At 44.5% G+C, this 27,842-nt stretch overlaps 1 protein-coding gene across 2 annotated transcripts in view; it reads right to left on the minus strand.

The window, feature by feature from the left end:
* LOC135514935 (glypican-5-like) overlaps nt 1-27,842 on the minus strand; it is a 220,082-nt gene that overhangs the window by 88,293 nt on the left and 103,947 nt on the right. For both annotated transcript variants that reach the window (XM_064938693.1, XM_064938684.1), the window contains one exon: nt 267-387. In XM_064938693.1, coding sequence (XP_064794765.1) covers nt 267-387 — 121 coding nt within the window. The remainder of the gene's footprint in view (nt 1-266; nt 388-27,842) is intronic.

The following is a 27,842-nucleotide window of genomic DNA, read 5'->3' on the forward strand; positions in this document are numbered from 1 at the left end:
TAGACATCACTAGGGGACTAGTTATGCACTGTACCTTTAGAGCGCGTACAGTCTATACGCATACTAGTACAACACAACCAACACACAACACAAACACGCTCCTCCACACATCGTCTCACATGGGAACTGAATGACAAGAGTATAAACCTGTTGAGTATCAACCGACTTCACCTTTACCTGGTATGTGACTATAGCCAGCTCGGCAGTAATACGCCTGTGTGTTGGTGTAACCATGGTAACAGAGTGAGGCTGAAGGGAGGGCCTACCTGGTTGAAGCGCTCCAGCCTCTCCTTCACCTCGGCCAGTTCGGGGTTTGGGCTGCGAACTTTGACCTCGGGGTTCTGCTTCTGGGCCTGGAGACCGTTCCCCACCACTCTGTCTGTATAACTGGAGAGGGAGAGAGGATGGAGGGGGCAGTGGGAGAGGGAGAGAGAGAGAAAGAGAGAGGATGGAGGGGGCAGTGGGAGAGGGAGAGAGAAAGAGAGAGGATGGAGGGGGCAGTGGGAGAGGGAGAGAGAGAGAAAGAGAGAGAGAGGATGGAGTGGGCAGTGGGAGAGGGAGAGAAAGAGAGGATGGAGGGGGCAGTGGGAGAGGGAGAGAGAGAGAGGATGGAGGGGGCAGTGGGAGAGGGGGAGAGAGAGAGGATGGAGGGGGCAGTGGGAGAGGGAGAGAGAGAGAGGATGGAGGGGGCAGTGGGAGAGGGGAGAGAGAGAGAATGGAGGGGGCAGTGGGAGAGGGAGAGAGAGAGAGGATGGAGAGGGCAGTGGGAGAGGGAGAGAGAGAGAGAGGGAGGATGGAGGGGGCAGTGGGAGAGGGAGAGAGGAGGGAGGGGGCAGTGGGAGAGGGAGAGAGAGAGAGGATGGAGGGGGCAGTGGGAGAGGGAGAGAGAGGGAGGATGGAGGGGGCAGTGGGAGAGGGAGAGAGAGGGAGGATGGAGGGGCAGTGGGAGAGGGAGAGGGAGAGAGAGGGAGGGAGGGAGGATGGAGGGGGCAGTGGGAGAGGGAGAGTGAGAGAAAGAGAGAGGGATTTAATTGATTGTTTGCTTGTTGAACGTGTGCAATAAAAACAGCGGCATTGCATCACATTACAATCAGGATTACATGTGTACAAACAACCAACCCTCATGCATGAAAACCCAAACATTCAAAGTGCATAACACTGTAGAATAAATGATCATGTCTCCGCTATATTATTCATGACATTCTCCAACTTAGCCCTTCAAGTCTGTTTTAAAATCTAAAGTAGAACAAAAGCACTTTGGCTCCACTCAAAGTGATGAGGACAGTTTGTCCAGCACATTGTCAGCAACCCTGCCTTCTCAGAGAAGCTCATCCTAAATCACTATACATTCCAGGAGAGGTGCTGGTACTGTCCTGTATGAGCAGTTCTGAGCTCTTTTTACGACTCAAGGAGAGGTACTGGAAGTGCTGAGTGTGTGTGAACGGTGTGTGTGTGTGCGTGCGCGTGTGTGTGCGTGTCTCCTCGTGGCTGCGATTCAGCAGGCTGCAGGTGGAGCGATCCAAAAACAACTTAACAGGGTTATGGGGGTTTGGGTAGAGAAACTCTCATATGCACCGGCATGAAATCAAATGGTGCTTCTCTTCAACTTCCGGTTGTGTGTATAGTGTATGGGTGAGTTCACCTAATACAGTGCCTTGCGAAAGTATTCGGCCCCCTTGAACTTTGCGACCTTTTGCCACATTTCAGACTTCAAACATAAAGATATAAAACTGTATTTTTTTGTGAAGAATCAACAACAAGTGGGACACAATCATGAAGTGGAACGACATTTATTGGATATTTCAAACTTTTTTAACAAATCAAAAATTTAAAAATTGGGCGTGCAAAATTATTCAGCCCCTTTACTTTCAGTGCAGCAAACTCTCTCCAGAAGTTCAGTGAGGATCTCTGAATGATCCAATGTTGACCTAAATGACTAATGATGATAAATACAATCCACCTGTGTGTAATCAAGTCTCCGTATAAATGCACCTGCACTGTGATAGTCTCAGAGGTCCGTTAAAAGCGCAGAGAGCATCATGAAGAACAAGGAACACACCAGGCAGGTCCGAGGTACTGTTGTGAAGAAGTTTAAAGCCGGATTTGGATACAAAAAGATTTCCCAAGCTTTAAACATCCCAAGGAGCACTGTGCAAGCGATAATATTGAAATGGAAGGAGTATCAGACCACTGCAAATCTACCGAGACCTGGCCATCCCTCTAAACTTTCAGCTCATACAAGGAGAAGACAGAGATGCAGCCAAGAGGCCCATGATCACTCTGGATGAACTGCAGAGATCTACAGCTGATGTGGGAGATTCTGCCCATTGGACAACAATCAGTCGTATATTGCACAAATCTGGCCTTTATGGAAGAGTGGCAAGAAGAAAGCCATTTCTTAAAGATATCCATAAAAAGTGTTGTTTAAAGTTTGCCACAAGCCACCTGGGAAAAACACCAAACATGTGGAAGAAGGTGCTCTGGTCAGATGAAACCAAAATTGAACTTTTTGGCAACAATGCAAAACGTTATGTTTGGCGTAAAAGAAACACAGCTCATCACCCTGAACACTCCATACCCACTGTCAAACATGGTGGTGGCAACATCATGGTTTGGGCCTGCTTTTCTTCAGCAGGGACAGGGAAGATGGTTAAAATTGATGGGAAGATGGATGGAGCCAAATACAGGACCATTCTGGAAGAAAACCTGATGGAGTCTGCAAAAGACCTGAGACTGGGATGGAGATTTGTCTTCCAACAAGACAATGATCCAAAACATAAAGCAAAATTTCAGTCTCTCGATGTGCAAAACTGATAGAGACATACCCCAAGCGACTTACAGCTGTAATCGCAGCAAAAGGTGGCGCTACAAAGTATTAACTTAAGGGGGCTGAATAATTTTGCACGCCCAATTTTTCAGTTTTTGATTTGTTAAAAAAGTTTGAAATATCCAATAAATGTCATTCCACTTCATGATTGTGTCCCACTGCTGTTGTTGATTCTTCACAAAAAAATACAGTTTTATATCTTTATGTTTGAAGCCTGAAATGTGGCAAAAGGTCGCAAAGTTCAAGGGGGCCGAATACTTTCGCAAGGCACTGTATGTACTCCAGAATAAAAGCCTATTATCAAGGTGAACTGGATTATGGCTGGTTTGTGATCTTAGCAGTGACGTCGTGATACGGTGTATCTGTACCTCCTCTTCCTCTAGATGGAACAGCGCTTCACCGAGTCGTAATAGAAATATTAAACCTCCCCTAGAGCCACCTCTCTCGTCTCTTCAGAGTGGTTGGCATTGCTAATGCTCTCCCTCTGTGTCCCTCTCCTAACTTCTCTCTGCATCGCTCTCTCCTCCCCCTCTGTCTCTCTCTCTCTCTAATTGTAACTGCAGCTCTTGAAGCCTGTCTGACTTATCCCTACTTCCCCTGACATCAATTATGAATTGAAAAGACAAATGCCTTCCTTTGCTTGGGTTGAAAGGTAAAGAGAGTGTCCGGCTGGGCTATGACTTGGTTGGGGGAGGGGGTGGGATTATTGGCTGGGGAGGGGGTGGGAGTATTGGCTGGGAAGGGGGTGGGAGTATTGGCTGGGGGAGGGGGTGGGAGTATTGGCTGGGAAGGGGGTGGGAGTATTGACAAGGTTGTATTCTGATAGACAAAGCTAATTAAACAGGATCATTTTAGAGTGTAGAATAGGGTATCAATGAGAGTTGTGGGTGGGTGATGGGATTGGTGAGTGAGTGAGTGAGTGAGTGAGTGAGTGAGTGAGTGAGTGAGTGAGTGAGTGAGTGAGTGAGTGAGTGAGTGAGTGTGTGAGTGAGTGTGTGTGTGTGTGTGTTTGCGTGCGTGAATTCAGGGCTTGAAACTGAATATCATATGGCAGAGTTGGATCAGGACATTAATACTCTATGAAAGTTACCAGGAAGTGACTGCCCCTCAGCCTTGTAGTTTTTAAACTTTTGTAGGCTTTTTGAATGATCTTCAATTGACAAAAAAAAAATTAAAGACAAGTTCACATGAAGTCCTATCTTATCTCATCTTATCTTCTACAGTACATTACATGGCCAGTCCATCGGATTCATCTCAACATCTGCCAGCTATAGTTTATATGACTGAGTATTAAAGTACTAGTGAAGAGAGGGAGATGCCTTTATGTATGTAAGAGCGTGATTGGGAATTGTATGAGAAAATCTGTGTGTGTGTGTGTGTGTGTGTGTGTGTGTGTGTGTGTGTGTGTGTGTGTGTGTGTGTGTGTGTGTGTGTGTGTGTGTGTGTGTGTGTGTGTGTGTGTTTGCGGGCGTGCGTGCGTGGGCGGCTTGTGATCATGTTTGTGAGGTCAGACGGTTCAGGCCATTGACACATCTAATTGAGCAAACAATTTGATTTAGCTCCTCTCCCCCTTCCTCCCTCCTTCTTTTCCCATTCACCCCTCTTGCATTTCACCACAAACACGCGCACACACACACGCAAGTTTGTCACTCTAAAGCTCTCCGTCTCGATTAGCTAACACACGTCTCCATTTCAATTAGACTTGCTAAACGCAACAAAACAACTGCCACGCAATCAAAACAATCTCAGTGGACGATGGCTGGGTGTTGTAAGTGTGTGTGTGTGTGTGTGTGTGTGTGTGTGTGTGTGTGTGTGTGTGTGTGTGTGTGTGTGTGTGTGTGTGTGTGTGTGTGTGTGTGTGTGCGTGCGTGCGTGCGTGCGTGCGTGCGTGCGTGCGTGCGTGCGTGCGTGTGTGTGTGCGTGTGTGTATGTGTGTGCTGCATCATAGACTATATTTGGATACAGACCTAAAGGCCTTATTGATCTAGCCTTAACCTCCCCACACACACACACACACACACACACACACACACACACACACACACACACACACACACACACACACACACACACACACACACACACACACACACACACACACACACACACACACACACGACACTCACTAATGATGTCTTTCTGACCATACCCTGCCCCTGGACCTCTCAACTACTGAGCCATGTAAGCTTCAAGCTATAGCCTCAGGCCAAGACATTCACATACACACACACTACCACCACACACACACTTCACTAATGATGGCGCTGCTGTAAAGTCTATAAGCTAACAGGGAGACCCAGAGGCCATGGCTGGAGGATAGAGTGAAATGTGGCTCCGCGGAACCTGGTGCACACACACACACGCACGCACGCACACGCACACACACTCACTGGAGGGAAAAACGCTGAAACACTGAAGGGCACTGAGGTGTTGAAACGGAGGGCTCCTTTAGTGTTGTTTGGGTCTACTTTCTAGTAGATGACGCTTGTCAACTCTTACTGTCACCTTGGCAACAAGTGTGGAGAGTTGTTGAAAGGGAGTGTGGAGGGTCGTTGAAAACGAGTATGGAGTGCTGTTGACCATGTCCCCATTAAAACACACACACACAATTCTTCTCCATTCTCCTCTGGCTCTCGCCACAGCATTAAACTCTGGTCACCATGATATATGACTATTAAGAGTTTAAGGAGCCCAGAGAAATATATGGGTTTAGAAGTCCTGAGTGAGAGAGATGGAAAGAAGAGGGAAAGACAGAGAGAGAGAGAGAGAGAGAGAGAGAGAGAGAGAGAGAGAGAGAGAGAGAGAGAGAGAGAGAGAGAGAGAGAGAGAGAGAGAGAGAGAGAGAGCAAGAGGGACTTATAAGGGTTTATGAGGAGGTTGGACATGTTGAAATACTCTGGTCTGAAATGAAGTCTTTGTTTAGGAAAGGCCACACTGTTCTCACACACTGATAACTGAACCGCACTCACAGCGACGTCCAGTAACATTAAACACATGAAGTTAGCCGCTAATGCAGAAGAGACACTCAGACAAGTATTTAATAAACAAAGATCCCCAGACAGGCCTGTAATAACACAGTAAACACACACATACACACACGCATACAGTCCACACACACACACGCACACACACACAGTCGAAACACACACATACACTCTTTCAGACGCGCTCAGTCAAATATTTAAAAAAAATACCATGTCCCGTACACAAACACATGCACTTATGATGACAATACAGCTTAGAATGTGAGTACTTCAAAGAACCCCCTGTTCCAGTCAAAGTGTTCTGGGACGTTTAATAGAGGAGAGAGGTGGGGAAGGAGAAGAGGGAGAGCTGCCAGAGGTCATGCGTAGGCAAGCCTGAACAAGGTGCTCTCTCTCTCTCTCTCTCTCTCTCTCTCATTCTGCTCTCTCTCCTAGTCTCTCTCTGGGGCTAAGTTGGGTCAACGAGGCCTAAAGCATACCGAAGATGGGCTGGGATGGACCCACAGAATCCTAGCCCTCATCACTAACATGTGTTAGGTCTTGGGCTGAACCCAGAGTTTTTGTGGAGCTCCATACCAAAGCTGGGCTGTGGCTGGACTTGGGTTGGACCAGGGTCGGGTTCAATGAATCTCAACACCACATGCCCTATCAGGGTTTTGGCTGCTATAATGTAGATGCTGTGATAGCAGCAGCAGCAGTGTACGGCCAATTGACAACAATGCACAAGCAAAGCTTAATTCCACTCAATGACTCTAGCGCTTTAGCTAGACACAAACAAACAAACACTTGAGACTGGATGAAATGGGGGATAGACCAAGTTCCGGCATGCTGTGTGCAGTGGCGACGATCTCCGCTAAACCACGGTCTATTGGCCGAGAGTGGGCTGAGTTGGGCTTTAATCTGTTTCTATCGGCCAATCAGATACGCTCCGGTCAGCCAACAGCTAGCATGACCACCACGACCACGTCCAACACATAAACATGCAAACAAACAAACAACAATTGTAGGCTGTTTCCACGGCGCCACAGAACTTAGGACTAATGGCGATCTAGGTTTAAAGTGATGTTTATACGGTGAGTGGGTTGCACTGTGAAGATGTGAAGAAATAAAGCCATGTCTAGCTATTCCCCATCTCATTCTTACCTTCCCTTTTACATTGGAGTCAATTAGCAGATGCTTAACGGAGCAATTCATCGGCTCAGGGATTTTTATTTCTTTATTTTATAAAAAATTTTTTTTTTACCTTCATTTAACTAGGCAAGCCAGTTAAGAGCAAATTCTTATTTACAATGACAGCCTACCACCGGCCAAACCCGGATGATGCTGGGCCAATTGTGCGCCGCCCTATGGGATACAGCTTGTCGAACCAGTGACCTTACGGTTACCGGCCTAGCGCTCTTAACGGCTAGGCTACCTGCTGCACACATTTGTGATGTATGATGGCAATGAGTGGGCAAGAGGGATGACAAAGGAATGGAGGAATGAAGTGATGGATGGATGTCACTGAAAATGGAACATACAATTGACCCAAACAAAAAAGGTGTCTTTTAAAGTCAAATGGCCAATGGTGATGCTAGCCTAGCACCTAGCCTCCAGCTAGCATAGCACCTAGCCTCTAGCTAGCCTGGCACCTAGCCTCTAGCTAGATGAGCACCTAGCCTCTAGCCTAGCGCTGCTACTCACTCAACTAGACAGGGCCACCCTGGCATTATATTTCAAGAGGACCCTTACTCCCCATGAGAAGTACAGAACCTAGCCAGCACAGGTGCCTAGCCCCAGGTGAAACACATAACCCAGCCAGGAGACAGAGACAGAAGCTGCAGAGGGACAAAAGAAGTGTAACTATAGTCATGGGGACCCTGTGGACATGGGGGTATGAGTTGAGGGGGTCAAGGGGGTGGGAGAGAGGTTGACCTGATCAGGAATCATTCCAGGCACTGTAGTTATAACATATCCCATCCAATCATCAACAAGAACTAGCCTCGCCCCCAGACAGTTCCTTTACAAGAGAATACAGTATGACAACGCAAGTCTATCAAGAGCCCTATGTAATGAGGATGGCCCCTAGCTTACTGTACAGTATCACCGAAGACTCCTGAAATAGCTGATAATAGGGAGAATACGAGCATAGATAATAATCAAATAAAATGTGATCCAGCTGAGAGACATGTGACAGTACTGCTAACAGCATCGATCCCAGCAAACAGTGAATGTTCCTACAACGTCAGGTAACATTCCAGTGATATCTGACATCAGGATACTGTGTTAGGAGCTTGTCGTCATTCTGTCCGGGGATTCTGTTCTTGTCTGGAGTGATAACATGACATGTCTGCTGTGTCCCGGGCTGTCTCTATCTCTGACTCATCGGTCACCAGGTAGACTGACTTCAGCCCCACAGGGACAGTGGCCAGCAGCAGTACTAAAGGGTACAGGACATACAGACAGCAGAACGTAGCTATCTTCATTTGGGCAAGGAGACAGCACAGGACATCACAAACAGGGACTTGGCCCCGACTCAACCCTCAGATACTGGGAGCAAAACACAACCATTTGCATGAACTCAGATAGAGAGAAGGGAGGGAAAGGGAGAGAGGGAAAGAGAGAAGGAAAGAGAGAGAGAGGGAACGAGAGAGCGAGGAAGAGAGAGGGAGATATTTAGAACGGAGAAGATTTTTCTATAATGCTCATGAGATTAGCTAAATAGATCAATGGGGAAGCAGGAAGGTGTAATAGCTGAGACAATTGTTGAACCAGTTTCAAATGTTCCAAACACACCATTGCAGCTCTCCCAGAGCCTACAGTATGTCTCCAATTTCAGCAGGGAGGGGTGGGCCTGAGCTAAATGGAGTGAGAAGAGGAAAGACATGGAGAGATAAGGAGAGACGAAGGTAGACGGTATGTGACGAGAGGCAGACAGGGTAAGAGGGTGGGGCATGGGGAGTGATTGAGGGTGTGGACCCATGGGTAGAAAGATGGCATGTCAACTTTACATGCCCCAAAGGCTGCTGGGACAGGGAGGAATTTTCTGAGACTACTGGTGGCAGTGGTACATGTCCCATGTGGCTAACGGCTGTGTGGTAAAGGGAGTGAGGGAGGAGAGATGGAGAGAGAGACGGAGAGAGAGACGGAGAGAGAGACGGAGAGAAGGGACTCAACCAAGAAATAGATTTTTTTAAATACAGCCAGAGAGATTAATGACTGATTAATCACAAATAATTATGCACACACACCTTTTTCTGAGGCTGTAATTACCTTGTCTCAAGTCTGATAACCTGCAATTAGTCCTATTATATACACCTCTAATTCGTTCCATTTATTTATCTCTCTTTCCCTCCCTCTCTCTCGCCACATGCTAGATGTGTCTGCTATAGCTCAGCTCTCATCATTATTGCCAATTAACACATCCTCTGTCAGCTACACGGCTATACTCTTTCCCCCTCGCTCTCTCTCTTCTCTCTCCCTCTATTCTGTCTCTCTCTCTCTCTCTCTCTCCCTCTATTCTGTCTCTCTCTCTTCTCTCTCTCTCTGTCTGTCTGTCTCTTTATCTCTCTCTCTCTCTCTGTCTCTCTCTCTCTTCTCTCTCTCCCTCTATTCTCTCTCTCTCTCTCTCTCTCTGTCTCGCTCTCTCTTTATCTCTCTCTCTCTTCTCTCTCTCTCTCTCTATTCTCTCTCCCTCTATTCTGTCTCTCTCTCTCTTCTCTCTCTCTCTCTCTCTCTCTCTCTCTCTCTGTCTCTCTCTCTCTCTTCTCTCTCTCTCTCTCTCAATTCAATTTCAATTTCAATCTAAGGGCTTTATTGGCATGGGAAACATATGTTAACAGTGCCAAAGCAAGTGAAGTAGATAATAAACAAAAGTGAAATAAACAAAAATGAACAGTAAACATTATACTCAAAGACGTTCCAAAAGAATAAAGACATTTCAAATGTCACACTATGTCTATATGCAGTGTTGTAATGATGTGCAAATAGTTTAAGTACAAAAAGGAAAATAAATAAACATAAATATGGGTTGTATTTACAATGGGGTTTGCTCTTCACTGGTTGCCCTTTTCTTGTGGCAACAGGGCACAAATCTTGATGCTGTGACGGCAAACTGTGGTATTTCACCCAGTAGAACAACATTATTTTTTTAAATTCTTTGTGGATTTGGGTAATCTGAGGGAAATATGTGTCTCTAATATGGTCATACATTTGGCAGGAGGTTAGGAAGTGCAGCTCAGTTTCCATCTCATTTTGTGGGCAGTGTGCACATAGCCTGTCTTCTCTTGAGTGCCAGGTCTGCCTACGGCGGCATTTCTCAATAGCAAGGCTATGCTCATTGAGTCTGTACATAGTCAAAGCTTTCTTTAAGTTTGGGTCAGTCACAGTAGTCAGGTATTCTGCCACTGTGTACTCTGTTTAGGGCCAAATAGCATTCTAGTTTGCTCTGTTTCTTTGTTAATTCTTTCCAATGTGTCCAGTAATTATTTTTTTGTTTTCTCATGATTTGGTTGTGTCTAATTGTGTTGCTGTCCTCAGGCTCTTTGGGGTCTGTTTGTGTTTCTGAACAGAGCCCCAGGACCAGGTTCATCTCTCTGTAGATGATGGCTTTGTTATGGAAGGCTTGGAAATTTTCTAGATTTTCTAGATTTTGATAATTAGTGGGTATCAGCCTAATTCTCCTCTCCTCTGCGTGTTTTACGTTATACACATAGGATATTCTTTGCAGAATTCTGCATGCAGAGTCTCAATTTGGTGTTTGTCCCATTTTGTGAATTCTTGGTTGGTGAGAGGACCCCAAACCATAAAGGGCAATGGGTTCTATAACTGATTCAAGTATTTTTTGACAGATCCTAATTGGTATGTCAAATTTAATGTTCCTTTTGATGGCACAGAAGGCCCTTGTTGCCTTGTCCCTCAGCTCGTTCACAGCTTTGTGGAAGTTACCTGTGGCGCTGATGTTTAGGCCGAGGTACACTACCGTTCAAAAGTTTGGGGTCACTTAGAAATGTCCTCCAGGATGCTGGCCTTCTAGGCAGAGTTGTAAAGAAAAAGCCGAATCTCAGACTGGCCAGTAAAAATAAAGGATTAAGATGGGCAAAAGAACACAGACACTGGACAGGGGAACTCTGCCGAGAAGGTCAGCATCCTGGAGACGCCTTTTCACTGTTGACGTTGAGACTGGTGTTTTCTGGGTACTATTTAACGAAGCTGCCAGTTGATCAATTAGCCTTTTAAAATGATAAACTTGGATTAGCTAACACAATATGCCATTGGAACACAAGAGTGATGGTAGCTGATAATGGGCCTCTGTACGCCTATGTAGATATTCCATAAAAAATCTGCCATTTCCAGCTACAATAGTCATTTACAACATTAACAATGTCGACACCGTATTTCTGATCAATTTTAGGTTATTTTAATGGGCAAGAAAATGTGCTTTTCTTTAAAAAAGAAGGACATTTCTAAGTGACCCCAAACTTTTTGAACAGTAGTGTATGTACAGTTTTTGTGTGCTCTCGAGCAACAGTGTATAGATTCAATTTGTATTTGTGGTCCTGGCAACTGAACCCTTTTTGGAACACCATTATTTTGGTCTTACTGAGATTCAGGGCCCAGGTCTGACATAATCTGTGCAAAAGATCTATGTGCTGCTGTAGGCCCTCTAGGCCCTCCTTGGTTGGGACAGAAGCACCAGGTCATAAGCAAACAGTAGACATTTTACTTCAGATTCTAGTAGGGGGAGGCTGGGTGCTGCAGACTGTTCTAGTGCCCTGCCAAGTTGTTGATATATATGTTGAAGAGGGTGGGGCTTAACCTGCACCCCTGTTTCACCCCACAGCCCTGTGGAAAGAAATGTGTGTGTTTTTTGCCAATTTTAACCACACACTTGTGGTTTGTGTACATGGATTTTATAATGTTGTATGTTTTTCCCTCAAAACCACTTTCCATCATTTTGTACAGCAGACCCTCATGCCAAATTGAGTCAAAAGCTATCTTTAAATCAACAAAGCATGACAAGACTTTGACTTCGTTTTGGTTTGTTTGTTTGTCAATTGGGGTTTGCAGAGTGAACACGTGGTCTGTCGTACGGTAATTTGGTTTAAAGCCAATTTGACATTTGCGCAGTACATTGTTTTCACTGAGGAAATGAACGAGTCTGCTGTTAATGATAATCCAGAGGATTTTCCCAGGGTTGCTGTTGAAGCATATCCCCTGGTAGTTGTCAAACTCGTCGGCAATTTTGTGGATTGGGCTGATCAATATTAGGGAAGATGCCAGAGCTGAGGATGATGTTGAAGAGTTTAAGTATAGCCAGTTGGAATTTGTTGCTGTCTGTGTATTTTATTATTTATTTTATTATTTATTTTAGGGATACCATCAACACCACATTCCTTTTTGGGTTGAAAGGTTTGAATTTTGTATATCACTGGGGACAAGCTTCCTGTCCTCCAGGGCCTCTACACCAGGCGGTGTCAGAGGAAGGCCCTGAAAATTGTCAAAGACTCCAGCCACTCCAGTCATAGACTGTTCTCCCTGCAACCACACGGCAAGTTTTACAGGACCGCCAAGTCTAGGACCAAGAGGCTTCTAAACATCTTCTACCCCAAAGCCATAAGACTACTGAACCTCTAATACAATTGCTACACAGACTACTTGCATTGCCCCCCCCTTCTCTTACGCTGCTGCTGCTCTCTGTTATTATCTATGCATAAGTCACTTTAATAATTCTACCCACATATATATATTACCTCAATTACCTCGACTAACCGTTGCCCCCGCACATTGACTCTGTACCGGTACCCTCTGTATATAGCCTTGCTATTGTTATTTTACTGCTGCTCTTTAATGATTTGTTACTTTTATTTCCCTTTTTGGGGGGTATTTTTCTTAAAAATGCATTGGTGGTTGGTTGGTTAAGGGCTTGTAAGGGCTTGTTGGTTGGTTAAGGGCTTGTAAGTAAGCATTTCACGGTAAGGTAACACCTGTTGTATTCGGCGCATGTGACAAATAACATTTGATTTGATTTGAAAATGTTTCGTTTCATCACTACACCACTGCAAAAAAAGCGTTCTTTGGATGTCCCCATAGGTGAACCCTTTTTGGTTCCAGGTAGAACCCTTGTGGGTTCCATGTGGAATCCGCTGTAGAAAGGGTTCCACATGGAACCCAAAAGGGTTCTTCAAAAGGTTCTCCTATGGGTACACCCAAAGAACTCGTTAAGGTTGTAGATGGCACCTTTTTTCTAAGAGTGTTACTCCAGGCTAATGAACAAGTATCAATTTATCCAACACTCTCCACCACTGGAAAGAGCTAAATTCATTTGGTGTAAGTGACTTACTACTTGCCACAGGTTGGTAGGGTAAGAGGTGTGAGTGTTTGTGTGTGCACGCGCGTGTAATGTAGAGTACCTTATGATTGTGTAAACAAGCTTTATTTCCCTCTCTGGTACCACAGTGGGGAAATAGAAGCTAGTCTGGGGCTCCAGAGTGGCGCAGCAGTCTAAGGCACTGCATCTTAGTGCTAGCGGGGTCACTACAGACCCTGATTTGATCCTGGGCTGTATCATAACCAGCCGTGATTGGGAGTCGCATATTGCAGCACACAATTGGCCCAGCATCTTCCGGGTTTGGTTGGGGTAGGCCATCCTTGTAAAATAAGATTTGTTTTCTTAACTGACTTGCCTAGTTAAATAAAGGTTTTAAGTCTGTTCCCACACTGCCCCCCTGTGGTTATAACAGGGTAATACAGCCTCCTACTGGATACACATTGAAAGGCTAGAGTGATCGTCCCTTTCAAAAGCAACTGGCCTGTGAGGTTATGAGTATGGGGGAGAGTAACCAGGGACCCTAATGCCATAGAATTAAAATAACTTGAATTGGTTGTTCTACATATTCTATTTCTATTCCATAATGCCTTGATTGTGCTTTAAACTTATTCTAAGTTAAATGTCTGACTCATTGCCCTATGTGGTCTCATAAAAGGCTTGGAAAGGCCCCCTAGGGAGGAATGGGCGGTGTGTGTGTGTGTGTGTGTGTGTGTGTGTGTGTGTGTGTGTGTGTGTGTGTGTGTGTGTGTGTGTGTGTGTGTGTGTGTGTGTGTGTGTGTGTGTGTGTGTGTGTGTGTCTGCTGCCCCTGGCTTGCCTTACACCCCTCATCTATCATAGTAATGAGTGATGAGATGCCCTGGGGGTGACATGACAGAAACGAGGATCTTTTTATAGCTTGGGACAATGAAACCACACACACACACACACACACACACACACACACACACACACACACACACACACACACACACACGCACACACACACAGTCATAAGGCTTTAGCAGGTAATACGAGTGTATTAGATGGTTGCTATTCTTCCTCTCTGTAATCCACCCATACAGACAGACAGACTGACAGACTGAGACTAGGGATAGATGGAAATCCTAACTTCTGTCCCATTATGACTCAACCACACTAATCAATCCATGCTGGGAGGGGCAGAGAAAGTGAGTCGGTCAACCCTGCTAGTGCCAGAGTGGGGGAGGGAGATGGAAGGAGAAAGATGGAGGTAGCGAGGGTAGGAGGGAGATTGGAGAGAGAGAGAGAGGGGAGGAGGTTCAGCCTCTGTTATGGTACAGTGTGGTTATTAGTGCTGGCTCCATCTCGCCTTGGCAATAGCTCACTCCAGTTAACTGTGGGTTACTGTTGACATTCACTCCACCTCAGCCCAGTACAGTGCAGAACAGAATAGCAGCCACGGAGACAGATTTTGGTTTCTCTCTTTCAATAATTTTCTTTCTCTCTCTCTCTATTAAACAGAAAAATGATTGCAGCACACAAACTCACAGCAGGTAGCACAAAAGAGAGAAAGAGTAATCACACCCCCACCAGGTAACTCTGATGACTTTATACAGAGTAGTGACAATAAAATAATGCACACACATACACACACACACACACACACACACACACACACACACACACACACACACACACACACACACACACACACTCCCTGTTTGGTAGAGAAGCTCATTGCCTCTCCCCAAATGAGCCTGGGATCAAGAGGAGACTTTTTTTGTCCCAAGCAGCAACAGCAGAGTCACTTCTTAAGTGGCTGAATGTAGTCATGGCCAGCTTGTTAACATGATGGAATAAATCACTCTCTTGTTTAGAGGTTATAAGAGACAGAGGTAGAAGAAAACAATCATTGCAGTACAATCTTAGGAAAAAGGGGGTTTTCAGGTAGAGTGTTCTACCTGGAACCAAAAAGCGTTCTTCAAAGGGTTCTCCATTGGGGGACAGCCGAAGAACCATTTTAGGTTCTTGATAGCACCGTTTTTTCAGAGTATAGTGTCCTCATATTGGGGAGGCGGGTAGCCTAGTGGTTAGAGTGTTGGGCCAGTAACTGCCAGGTTGCTAAATTGAATTTAAAACATATGTTGCTCTGCCCCTGAACAATGCAGTTAACCCACTGTTCCTAGGCCGTCATTCTAAATACGAATTTGTTCTTAACTGACTTGCCTAGTTAAATAATGGTTAAATCAAAATAAACACATATCCTGTCCCTCAAAGGTTGCACACTAACACATGTACTGAGAGGACTAAAGGATTCTAACATCCCTAGACAGTATGGATCATTCCATCATACCTACTTTAAGAGCATAACTCACAGAGTGGTGAGAATGAAGCCAGTGTCAAGACAGTCGGTTAAAGAATGTATGAAGCCTGGTGTAATTCTAGTACACTGATGCCCTCTGGTGGTGACTAGATATTACACATGCATTGTGTCAATGTGCTGTAGCGCGTACTATTTGTTGGGTGTGGAAGTACATCAGAGGAGGCTGGTGGAGCTATAGGAGAACAGGCTCATTGTAATGTCTGGAACCACATGTTTGACCACATGTTTCCATTCCAGCCATTACAATGAGCTCATCCTCCTATAGCTCTTCCCACCAGCCTCCACTGACGTACATACTGGTCTGTGTGTCTGGGTCACAGGAGGCTGCTGAGGGGAGGAGCGAAAGGAATGGCATTACTGAAACGTGGTTAAGAAAGAGTGTTTTGAATACTGATGTTAACCTTTCTGGTTCTAACCGTTTTCGGCAAGAGAGATCTTCCAAAGGTGGGAGAGTGGCAATCTTTACCAAGGATCACCTTCAGTGCTCGGTTGTCTCTACCAAGTCTGCCCCCAAACAATTTGATTTGCTGGTTTTAAGCATTAAACTTTCAAATAGCTCTTTGTTGGCTGTTGCCAACCTGCTAGGTGACCTAAACTTGGACATGCTTAAACCACCAGACCAAGTCCTAAAGCAAGACTTCCTAAATCTTTCTCAGATTATTACCACAAGGTATAACTCCAAACACACAGAAAAGGCTACTCTCCTCGATGTTATCCTCACAAATAATCCTGATAGGTATCAGTCTGGTGTTTTCTGTAATGACCTTAGTGATCACTGTTTTACAGCCTGTGTACGTAATGGCTGCTCAGTGAAACGACCTGTAATGAACTTTAATGAGCAAGCGTTTCCTTCATAAACTGGCCTCTGTAAAAATGGTATAGAATCAGCTTGATACCCTCTGTCGAAGACGCTTGGTCCTTCTTTTTGGATATTTTAAGCGGTATTGTTAACAATCACACCCCCATAAAGAAAATGAGAATTAAAAACAGGTTCAACACCTGGTTCGACCGTGATCTTGCAGAGTTACTCCACCTCAAGAATTGAATTTGGAAAAGGACTCGGCACACGCATACTCAAGCTGACTGGATATCGTTCAGGCAAATGAGAAAAAAGTGTACTCAGGCTATCTGGAAGGCCAAAGTTAGTTACTTTAAGGAGCAGTTCTCTCTCTGTGGGTCTAACCCCAAGAAGTTCTGTACAACGGTTAAAGACCTGGAGAATAAACCCTCCTCCTCATAGCTGCCATGTCCCTTAATGTTGATGATGAAGTTGTAACTGACAAGAAGCACATGGCTGAGATCTTTAATCACCACTTCACTAAGTCGGGATTCCTATTTGACTCAGCCATGCCTCCTTGCCCGTCCAACATTTCCTCATCTCCCACCCCTTCTAATGTGACTATCCTCAATGCTTCTCCCTCTTTTTCCCCCTGCCCCGATACAAAGTTTCTCCCTGCAGGCAGTCACTGAGACCGAGGTGCTAAAGGAGCTCCTTAAACTTGACCCCAAAAAAACATCTTGGTCAGATGGTTTAGACCCTTTCTTCTTTAAGATAGCTGCCCGTATCATCACCTCCAGCTACCATTGCTTGGAAGGCAGCCACAGTTAGTCCTTTATTTAAAGGGGGAGATCAAGCTGATCCTAACTGTTTATCAAAAGTGTTGGAAAAACTTGTCAATAATCAACTGACTGGCTTTCTTGATGTCTATAGTATTCTCTCGGGTATGCAATCTGGTTTCCGCCCAGGTTATGGATGTGTCACTGCAACCTTAAAGGTACTCAATGATGTCACCATTGCCCTTGATTCTAAGCAATATTGTGCTACTATTTTTATTGACTGGGCCAACGCTTTTGATACGGTAGACCATTCCATTCTTGTGGGCCAGCTAAGGAGTATTGGCCTGGTTTGCTAACTACCTCTCTCAAAGAGTGCAATGTCACCAAGGGAGTACCCCAAGGATCAATCCTAGGCCCCACACTCTTCTCAATTTACATCAACAACATAGCTCAGGCAGCAGGAAGCTCTCTCATCCATTTATCTTCAGATGATACAGTCTTATATTCAACCCCGGAGTTTGTGTTTGACAACAAAGCTTTCTTAGTGTCCAACAAGCTTTCTCTACCCTTAACTGTGTTCTGAACACCTCCAAATCAAAGGTCACATGGTGTGGTAGGAAGAATGCCTCTCTTCCCACAGGTGTTACTACTACCTCTTGAGTGTTTAGAGCTTGAGGTAGTCAACTCATACAAGTACTTGGGAGTATGGCTAGATGGTACACTGTCCTTCTCTCAGCACATAACAAAGCTGCAGGCTGAAGATAAATCTAGACTTGGTTTCCTCTATCGTAATCACTCCTCTTTCACCCCAGCTGCCAAACTAACCCTGATTAGGATGGCCATCCTACCCATGCTAGATTACGGAGATAATTTATAGATCGGCAGGTAAGGGTGCTCTTGAGCGGCTAGATGTTCTTCACCATTCGGCCATCGTATTTGCCACCAATGCTCCTTATAGGGCACATCACTGCACTCTATACTCCTCTGTAAACTAGTCATCTCTGTATACCCGTCGCAAGACCCATTGGTTGATGCTTATTTATTAAACCTTCTTAGGCCCTCACTTCCCCTTATCTGAGATACAGTATCTACTGCAGCCCTCATCCTCCACATACAACACCCGTTCTGCCAGTCACATTCTGTTAAAAGTCCCCAAAGCACACACATCCCTGGGTCGCTTGTCATTTCAGTTCGCTGCACCTAGTGACTGGAACGAGCTGCAACAAACACTCAAACTGGACAGTTTTATCTCAATCTCTTCATTCAAAGACTCAATCATGGACACTCTAACTGACAGTTGTGGCTGCTTGTGTGATGTATTGCTGTCTCTTCTTGACCTTCGTGCTGTTCTCTGTACCCAATAATGTTTATACCATGTTTTGTGCTGCTAACATATTATGTTGCTACCATGTTGTTGTTATGTTGTGTTGCTACCATGCTGTGTTGTCATGGGTCTCACTTTATGTAGTGATGTGTAGTCTATCTTGTTGTGATGTGTGTTTTGTCCTATATTTATATTGTATTTATTTATTTTTTGAAATCCCCAGGCCCCTGTCCCTGCAGGAGGCCTTTTGCCTTTTATTAGGCCGTCCTTGTAAATAGGAATTTGTTCTTAACTGACTTGCCTAGTTAAATAAAGGTTAAATAAAATAAAAAATACTTTTGGATCCCCATTAGCAGAAATAGTAGATACTTCCTGGGATGTCTTTAATACCATTCCCCTCATTCCGCTCCAGCCATTACCATGAGCCCGTCCTTCCCAATAAAGGTGCCATCAACCTCCTGTGGTTCTGGGTGTGTACTGTCAACTCACTGTGAAAGCCACCAGCTACACGACCATACCAGTGGAGCATGAGCCAACAGCCTACAGGCCACACACACTCCTGGGAAAAGCCATGTAGAGAAAGACGACATTTCCAAAACCACATTTTCACCCTCTCCTAACCCCTCGTTTGCTGTCATTATAGCTTCCTCACCCGTATTCCATATGTTCATAAACACACAGGACCACATACTGCGCAGGCAACCACATACACACATATAAACACTCTGAACACATGCACGCACACACGCATTCACTCACTCACACACACTCACTGGTGCTCACGCGCAGGCTTTAGACTCAGAGGAGGAGAAGGACAGAGGGAGGAAATGAAAACGATTGCCAGTGTGTCACATAGACAGACGAGCTTTAGGAAGTGGGCTGGGTTGATCGATAGTTTTTCTCCTACTTTGTCTAATGAAAGTGAATGGAAGACCACTGGTTCTGGGGTGAACTGTCCACGACAGATCTGGGATCAGCTTCTCCTCCCCCAATCCTAACCAAAAATGCTAAACTGACCCAAGATCAGCATATATGGGCAACTTCACCGCACACCTCTTTCCTGGCTGTTTCTACTAACTTACCATCAGGTGGCAGCATTGGCATGATGCAACAGGTGAGACCCATCAGTGTGTGTGTGTGTGTGTGTGTGTGTGTGTGTGTGTGTGTGTGTGTGTGTGTGTGTGTGTGTGTGTGTGTGTGTGTGTGTGTGTGTGTGTGTGTGTGTGTGGAAGAGGAGATAAGGGACTAAAGCAGAGATTATAGGAGCAGATCCCACCCCACACCCTCTCTAGCCCTTACCCCCCCCCCCCCATCAGCCTCTTCCACCCACATGCCAAGGAGCGGACATGTTTTATTTATTTCACTAGGCAAGTCAGTTAAGAACAAATTCTTGTTTACAACGAAGGTCTACCCCGGAAAAACCCTAACCTGGACGGCATTGAGCTGATTGTACGCCACCCTATGGGACTCCCAATCACAGCCAGTTGTGATACAGCCTGGAATCAAACCAGGGTCTGTAGTGACACCACGAGCACTGAGATGCCATGCCTTAGACCACTGCGCCACTCAGGAGCGAGTCAGGAGCTCAGGTGTCATTGACTTGTAAAAAGGAGCCCACATATAGCAACATGATCTCATAGTTTCCCTTCGAAATTCAACGTTAAATAGATTTTTGACACATTCATTCTGTGGAAACAGGGTTAAAATAGAAACAACTGAAAGGTTTACGTTTAGGTATTAATTCCGAGTGGTTAAGGTTAGGGCATTTGATACCAGATAGGAGATCTAGAATCATAACCACAGCTACATGACACCCATGTAGCACTATACCAGCACAGCAAACTGCTACTAGGATAGAGGCTATGGAGAGAGAGAGAGAGAGAGAGAGAGAGAGAGAGAGAGAGAGAGAGAGAGAGAGAGAGAGAATACACCTTGCCTGGAGGTGACAATATTACCTCTCAAATATGCCCCCCGAGACACAACTATGTCACAACGCCTGTAGCTCTGTCATACGCTGGGTCTGTACATAGTCAATGGTAGGGCTTCGAGGGTACACCTACAGCTCATGTCTTGGCAGTAGTACTGTAGATGACTTTATCACTGACCTCAACCTAGAGTCTCTCAGAGCATTCATAGTCAGCCCACTGACACCCCTATCAGATCACATCAAAATCATAGTCTACTTGAACAGAGCAATACTCAATCATGAGGCATCAAAGCCAAATGAATATTAAGCAATGCTATAGATGGAATCAAAAGTAGTGTAGAAACCTATTAAAAAACTATTAGGCAACAACAATTTCAAACCCTTTTAGACAAAATCCTGGGCAAAACGTTTCACTTTAATAGTGAAGGTTAAACTTGGCAGTAGAAAACCTAAACAGTATATCTGACCTCTCAGCTTCCCTATCAATTCTAAAAATGTCAAGCAGACAACCTAAGAAAATGAACAACAACGACAAATGGTTTGATGAAGAATGCAACAACCTAAAAGAAATCGAGAAACCTGTCCAATCAAAAACGTAGAGACCCAGAAAACCTGAGCCTACTCCTTCACTATGGTGAATCACTAAAACAATACATATAGAAAAAGAAGGAACAGCACGTCAGAAATCAACTCAATGTAATTGAAGAATCCATAGAATCTAACCACTTCTGGGAAAATTGCAACACAATAAACAAACAACAACACGAAGAGTTATCAATCCAAAACGGAGATGGATGGATAAACCACTTTTCCAATCTTTATGGTTCTACAATAAATAACAAATGCAAAAACATATACATCATCAAATACACATCTTAAAATCAACTATTAAAGACTACCAGAACCCACTGGGTTCTCCAATTATATTGAATGAACTACAGGACAAAATTCAAACCTTTCAACCCAAAAAGGAATGTGGTGTTGATGGTATCCTAAAATAAATAATAAAATACACAGACAACAACAAATTCCAACTGGCTATACTTAAACACTTCAACATCATCCTCAGCTCTGGCATCTTCCCTAATATTTGGAACCAAGGACTGATCACCCCAATCAACAAAAGTGGAGACAAATCTGACCCCAATAACTACCGTGGGATATGCGTCAACAACAACCTTTGGAAAATCCTCTGCATTATCATTAACAGCAGACTCGTTAATTTCCTCAGTGAAAACAATGTACTGAGCAAATGTCAAATTGGCTTTAAACTAAATTACTGTATGACAGACCACATGTTCACCCTGCACACCATAATTGACAAACAAACAAAACAAAAACAAGGGCAACATCTTCTCTTTCTTTGTTGATTTCAAAAAAGCTTTTGACTCAATTTGGCGAGGGCACTAGAACAGTCTGCTATACAAATTGATAGAAAGTGGTGTTGGGGGAAAAACATCCAACATTATAAAATCCATGTACACAAACAACAAGTGTGTGGTTGAAATTGGCAAAAAACACACACATTTCTTCCCACAGGGCTGTGGGGTGAAACAGGGATGCAGCTTGAGCCCCACCCTCTTCAACATATACAGTACCTTGCGAAAGTATTCGGCCCCCTTGAACTTTGCGACCTTTTGCCACATTTCAGACTTCAAACATAAAGATATAAAACTGTATTTTTTTGTGAAGAATCAACATCAAGTGGGACACAATCATGAAGTGGAATGACATTTATTGGATATTTCAAACTTTTTTAACAAATCAAAAACTGAAAAATTGGGCGTGCAAAATTATTCAGCCCCTTTACTTTCAGTCCAGCAGACTCTCTCCAGAAGTTCAGTGAGGATCTCTGAATGATCCAATGTTGACCTAAATGACTAATGATGATAAATACAATCCACCTGTGTGTAATCAAGTCTCCGTATAAATGCACCTGCACTGTGATAGTCTCAGAGGTCCGTTAAAAGCGCAGAGAGCATCATGAAGAACAATGAACACACCAGGCAGGTCCGAGATACTGCTGTGAAGAAGTTTAAAGCCGGATTTGGATACAAAAACATTTCCCAAGCTTTAAACACCCCAAGGAGCACTGTGCAAGCGATAATATTGAAATGGAAGGAGTATCAGACCACTGCAAATCTACCAAGACCTGGCCGTCCCTCTAAACTTTCAGCTCATACAAGGAGAAGACTGATCAGAGATGCAGCCAAGAGGCCCATGATCACTCTGGATGAACTGCAGAGATCTACAGCTGAGGTGGGAGACTCTGTCCATAGGACAACAATCAGTCGTATATTGCACAAATCTGGCCTTTATGGAAGTGGCAAGAAGAAAGCCATTTCTTAAAGATATCCATAAAAAGTGTTGTTTAAAGTTTGCCACAAGCCACCTGGGAGACACACCAAACATGTGGAAAAAGGTGCTCTGGTCAAATGAAATCAAAATCGAACTTTTTGTCAACAATGCAAAACGTTATGTTTGGCGTAAAAGCAACACAGCTCATCACAATGAACACACCATCCCCGCTGTCAAACATGGTGGTGGCAGCATCATGGTTTGGGCCTGCTTTTCTTCAGCAGGGACAGGGAAGATGGTTAAAATTGATGGGAAGATGGATGGAGCCAAATACAGGACCATTCTGGAAGAAAACATGATGGAGTCTGCAAAAGACCTGAGACTGGGACGGAGATTTGTCTTCCAACAAGACAATGATCCAAAACATAAGGCAAAATCTACAATGCAAAAAAACAAACATATCCAGGTGTTAGAATGGCCAAGTCAAAGTCCAGACCTGAATCCAATTGAGAATCTGTGGAAAGAACTGAAAACTGCTGTTCAACAATGCTCTCCATCCAACCTCACTGAGCTCGAGCTGTTTTGCAAGGAGGAATGGGAAAAAAAATCAGTCTCTCGATGTGCAAAACTGATAGAGACATACCCCAAACGACTTACAGCTGTCATCGCAGCAAAAGGTGGCGCTACAAAGTATTAACTTAAGGGGGCTGAATAATTTTGCACGCCCAATTTTTCAGTTTTTGATTTGTTAAAAAAGTTTGAAATATCCAATAAATGTCGTTCCACTTCATGATTGTGTCCCACTTGTTGTTGATTCTTCACAAAAAAATACAGTTTTATATCTTTATGTTTGAAGCCTGAAATGTGGCAAAAGGTCGCAAAGTTCAAGGGGGCCGAATACTTTCGCAAGGCACTGTATATCAACGAATTGGCGAGGGCACTAGAACAGTCTGCAGCACCCGGACTCACCGTACTAGAATTTGAAGTAAAATGTCTACTGTTTGCTGATGATCTGGTGCTTCTGTCACCAACCAAGGAGGGCCTACAGCACCTAGATCTCCATAACATATTCTGTCAGACCTGGGCTGTGACAGTAAATCTCAAGTAAGACAAAAAAGGTCCAGTCGCCAGGAGATGTCTAGTCGCCAGGACCACAAATACAAATTCGGTCTTGACACCGTTGCCCTAGAGCACACAAAAAACTATACATACCTTGGCCTAAACATCAGCACCACAGGTAACTTCCACAAAGCTGTGAACGATCTGAGAGACAAGGCAAGAAGGACCTTCTACGTCATCAAAAGGAACATAAAATTCGACATACCAATTAGGATCTGGCTAAAAATACTAGAATCAGTTATAGAACCCATTGCCCTTCATGGTTGTGAGGTCTGAGGTCTGCTCACCAACCAAGAATTCACAAAATGTGACGAACACCAAATTGAGACTCGTAAAACACCAAATAATGCATGCAGAGAAGAATTTGGCCAGTACCTGCTAATTAACAAAATGCAGAAAATAGATGTTAAATGACCACTGTGACTGACACAAAACTAAGGAAAGCAGATCCAATTTTGATAAACTCCCATATGTATTGGGTGAAATTCCACAGTGTGTAATCACAGCAGCAAGATTTGTGACCTGTTGCCACAAGAAAAGGGCAACGAGTGAAGAACAAACATCATTGTAAATACAACCCATCAGTTGAGTCCTGCATGTAGCTGGTGAGAGAGTCAAGCGCAGGACAGCAGATACGAGTAAAAAAACGTGCTTTACTCAAAAAAGGACAAATATACAAAGAAACATCTTTAGCACACACAGACGGACCGAAAAAAATCACTCATAAATCATCACTCATAAATCACTCACAAAAAAACATGTGGGGATCAGAGGGTTGAATAATGAACAAGTGATTGTGGGATTGACAACAGGTGTGTGAAACAAAGACAAAACAAATGGAAAATGAAAAGTGGATCGGCAGTAGCTCGAAAGCTGGCGACGTCGACCGCCGAATGCCTCCCGAACAATGAGAGGGACCGACTTCGGCGGAAGTCGTGACAATACTTCAACGAACCATTGTACCTGGGAGCTATTTTGCATGTTTCGCATGACATGGGCAGGTAACTCTGGTCCTGTAGTACCACAGTCAGGTATTGCCTTAAGTCTGGTGCCAGATTTGCCTGTGCTCTTGCCAACTCCTTGCTGTCATTGTCAAGCCAAACTTGTTTAAGTGTTTTAGCAGAAACAGATTTCCACTCAGGCTCGATAACTTTACCCCTGGCTTGAGATAACAGCTGAGGCCACGTGTGATCCACACAGGGACGTGGAAAATACAGTCACAGGAATGAGAGGACTGGGTTGTATTCATTAGTGTACACATTTCAAATCGCCGCAAAGGTTTTTGTGAAGCAAAAGGAAAGCGAGCATTTCTTATTGGACAACTTCAGGTAGATCCCTCCCTGTTTTAGTTGGTTTTTCTTCTGTTTCGTACCTAATGAATACAACCCTGACGACTTCACTACAGCTCTACATCTCTAACCCCCTCTAATGCAGTTCTAAGGGCTGGGCAAATCCTCTCCCAAATCTCTGCTTTGATCCAAACACGGAGTGTGTGTGTAGCCGGGTGGACACGGGATTATGGCCCTATAGATGGCTATAGACTATTTCTGGGCTACTGGCTGGCACGTCATAGGGTAAAGCACATAAGAAGCACATGACTTACTCTACTCAATGACCACTATTCACCGGGCCACTGTTATCGTGTGAGGGACATAGGAAGTAGAACTGTGTGTGTGTCTGTGTGTGTCTGTGTGTGTCTGTGTGTGTGCGTGTGTACAGTAACCCGAACCCATTGGGAAAGCGTTCCTAGGATTCCAGGCCAGTTTGGGGTGGTGTGTGTATGAGCTACGGAATGCCGGTAGAGTCACGTCCCCGTCACACACGCACGCATGCACACACGCACACACACACACAAACTCATGCTGGCTCTCTCCCTGCTGCCAAGCACATCAACGCAGTGAAAGCACCCACACACACACACACACACCACCACCACCACCCGCTTCCTCACACACATACACACATTCACACACATTCACACAATAGGGGCCTGATAATTTGGTTCGATTACAGTCATAGACCATATAGATTCACGGAGCATGCAGCCCCAGTGTCGAACCAATGAAGAGAAGAGCTGCATGAAATAGTCGTAAAAAAGTGATATCATCATGTTTTGTGGCTCATGTATGGTGTTCTATGGAAAAGATGAGCTCAACCCCAGCTCCAATGCTCTCACCCCAGATCTCAGGCGTGGGTTGGGCTTCCCTGCAGATCAACCTGCCTAACCCTGGACCTAGACCACTGAGTCTTCCCGATGGAAATGAGCCAAGCTATACGTGACGAGACATAGGGAGCTGTGACCCAGAACGACTCCTGGCCCTATAGCCCCATGAAGTATGCAATCACGAATGTATAATGGGTCAAATCACTCTATTCCCCAGTAGAACTTGGTCAAATACGTAATAAATACGATACTTGAGCGTCTTTGAGATGCGCTTGATTTACCTTGGAATTTGCACTTCAGGGACATTTCATTGGTTCCATTGTACTGGGCAAACTAAATCAAGCACATCAGCTCATATATTTGTCTTACATGTATTTGACCCAGGTCTGTCCCCACCCACAAAACCTCCTATGGCTTTTCAGCAGTCAGTCATTAAAGTCCATGTTTTATTGTTTTTGCTATAGTGAACCACTCACACACACACACACACACACACACACACACACTACTCTGACACTAGATAAGGATCCGACTTACATATTATTATCATCTCTTCATTTCACTGGAACAACTACAGTTCCAATGTCTTGTTTTGATAGAAGATAAAAGGGATCCAAGGCAAAGTGGCTTTCATCCTTGCTGGCTATCATCTTTGTGTGTGTGTGTGTGTGTGTGTGTGTGTGTGTGTGTGTGTGTGTGTGTGTGTGTGTGTGTGTGTGTGTGTGTGTGTGTGTGTGTGTGTGTGTGTGTGTGTGTGTGTGTGTGTGTGTGTGTGTGTGTGTGTGTGTGTTATAACACATTATACAGTAGCATTGTTGAATACTTGTTTCTGATTGGCTTGAAGGGCATTCTAGAGCGTGCATTATTTCCTTATAAAACATTATTGGCATTGTTGAATTACATTTTCACAATGGCAAGCTAGGACTGATGGTTTGGTTAGCTAAAGCAAATCTTTTTAATAACTACACCAAGACAGACCACACTGCCTGTCGCTTCAAATGGAAACAAATGAGTCATAGTGGAGGGAGACAAGCAAGGAAGTGGGCAGAGTGAAGAACGAGCTACTAAGGAGATCCTATTGGCACATATTTAGCACATATTTTAGCACACAATACATCTACTCTGTGAAGTGCACGTGTGCAATAACTCAATTTTGCACTCTTTCTAAACGACATATATAGTTTTTTTTACTTTGGCAGGTTAACGTCTACAAAACTTAGTCCACTCTGTTCGTAACAGATTCTAGTTTTGGGAACAGAAAACTGTATCGAGATCAAATGTTCCTCCGATGAGAAAAATTGCAGAATGTCGGCCAAAATCCATCTCGTTCCATCTTCTCCCACAAATGTGTTCAATTACAGCCATGGTATGAAAGGGATAATGAAATCTGGGCTCTACTGTATGTGTTCTCTGGAAAATAATGCAAATCCATGGAAGGTCGGTTCCACTCCGCTAGAGCGCCGGGGAACACACCTTCTACATGGTTAATTATTTTCCATTGAACACATAGCCCCTCGTTGATTATCCCTTATTGACATGATGGAGAAGTCTTGTGGTTCCAACTGTCCTTTTGTGTCCCATTCAGAGAGACATTCAGAGGGACATATTTGGGGGTTTGTCCCCTCTCCAGTCTCCAGTAGCGTGTATTGGGGAGACAAAGATGAGAGCACAGAGTGAGCTGCGTGCACACACACATATGGACACACACACACATACAATGTAATTGGCTGGCAGCCCGGGCATGCTAGCAGCTTGGAGTCCTTGGACTCAAAGGGAGGCTCTTCAAACCACGTCATAGACGAAATGAAACCCCAAAGATACAGCCTTCCTCTATTGCTACTGTTACTGAGCCACCCCATCACCCCCCTATCCATCCAGCCCTCTATTCCTCCCTCCAGCCCTCTATTCCTCCCTTCTTCCCTCCCTCGTTCCATTTCCCTCCCTCCCTCATACCTACTTTCATCTCTCTCCCTTTTCTCTTCTTCTACCCA

This window comes from Oncorhynchus masou, chromosome 3 (assembly GCF_036934945.1).
Source record: "Oncorhynchus masou masou isolate Uvic2021 chromosome 3, UVic_Omas_1.1, whole genome shotgun sequence".
NCBI classification, from domain to species: Eukaryota; Metazoa; Chordata; class Actinopteri; order Salmoniformes; family Salmonidae; genus Oncorhynchus; species Oncorhynchus masou.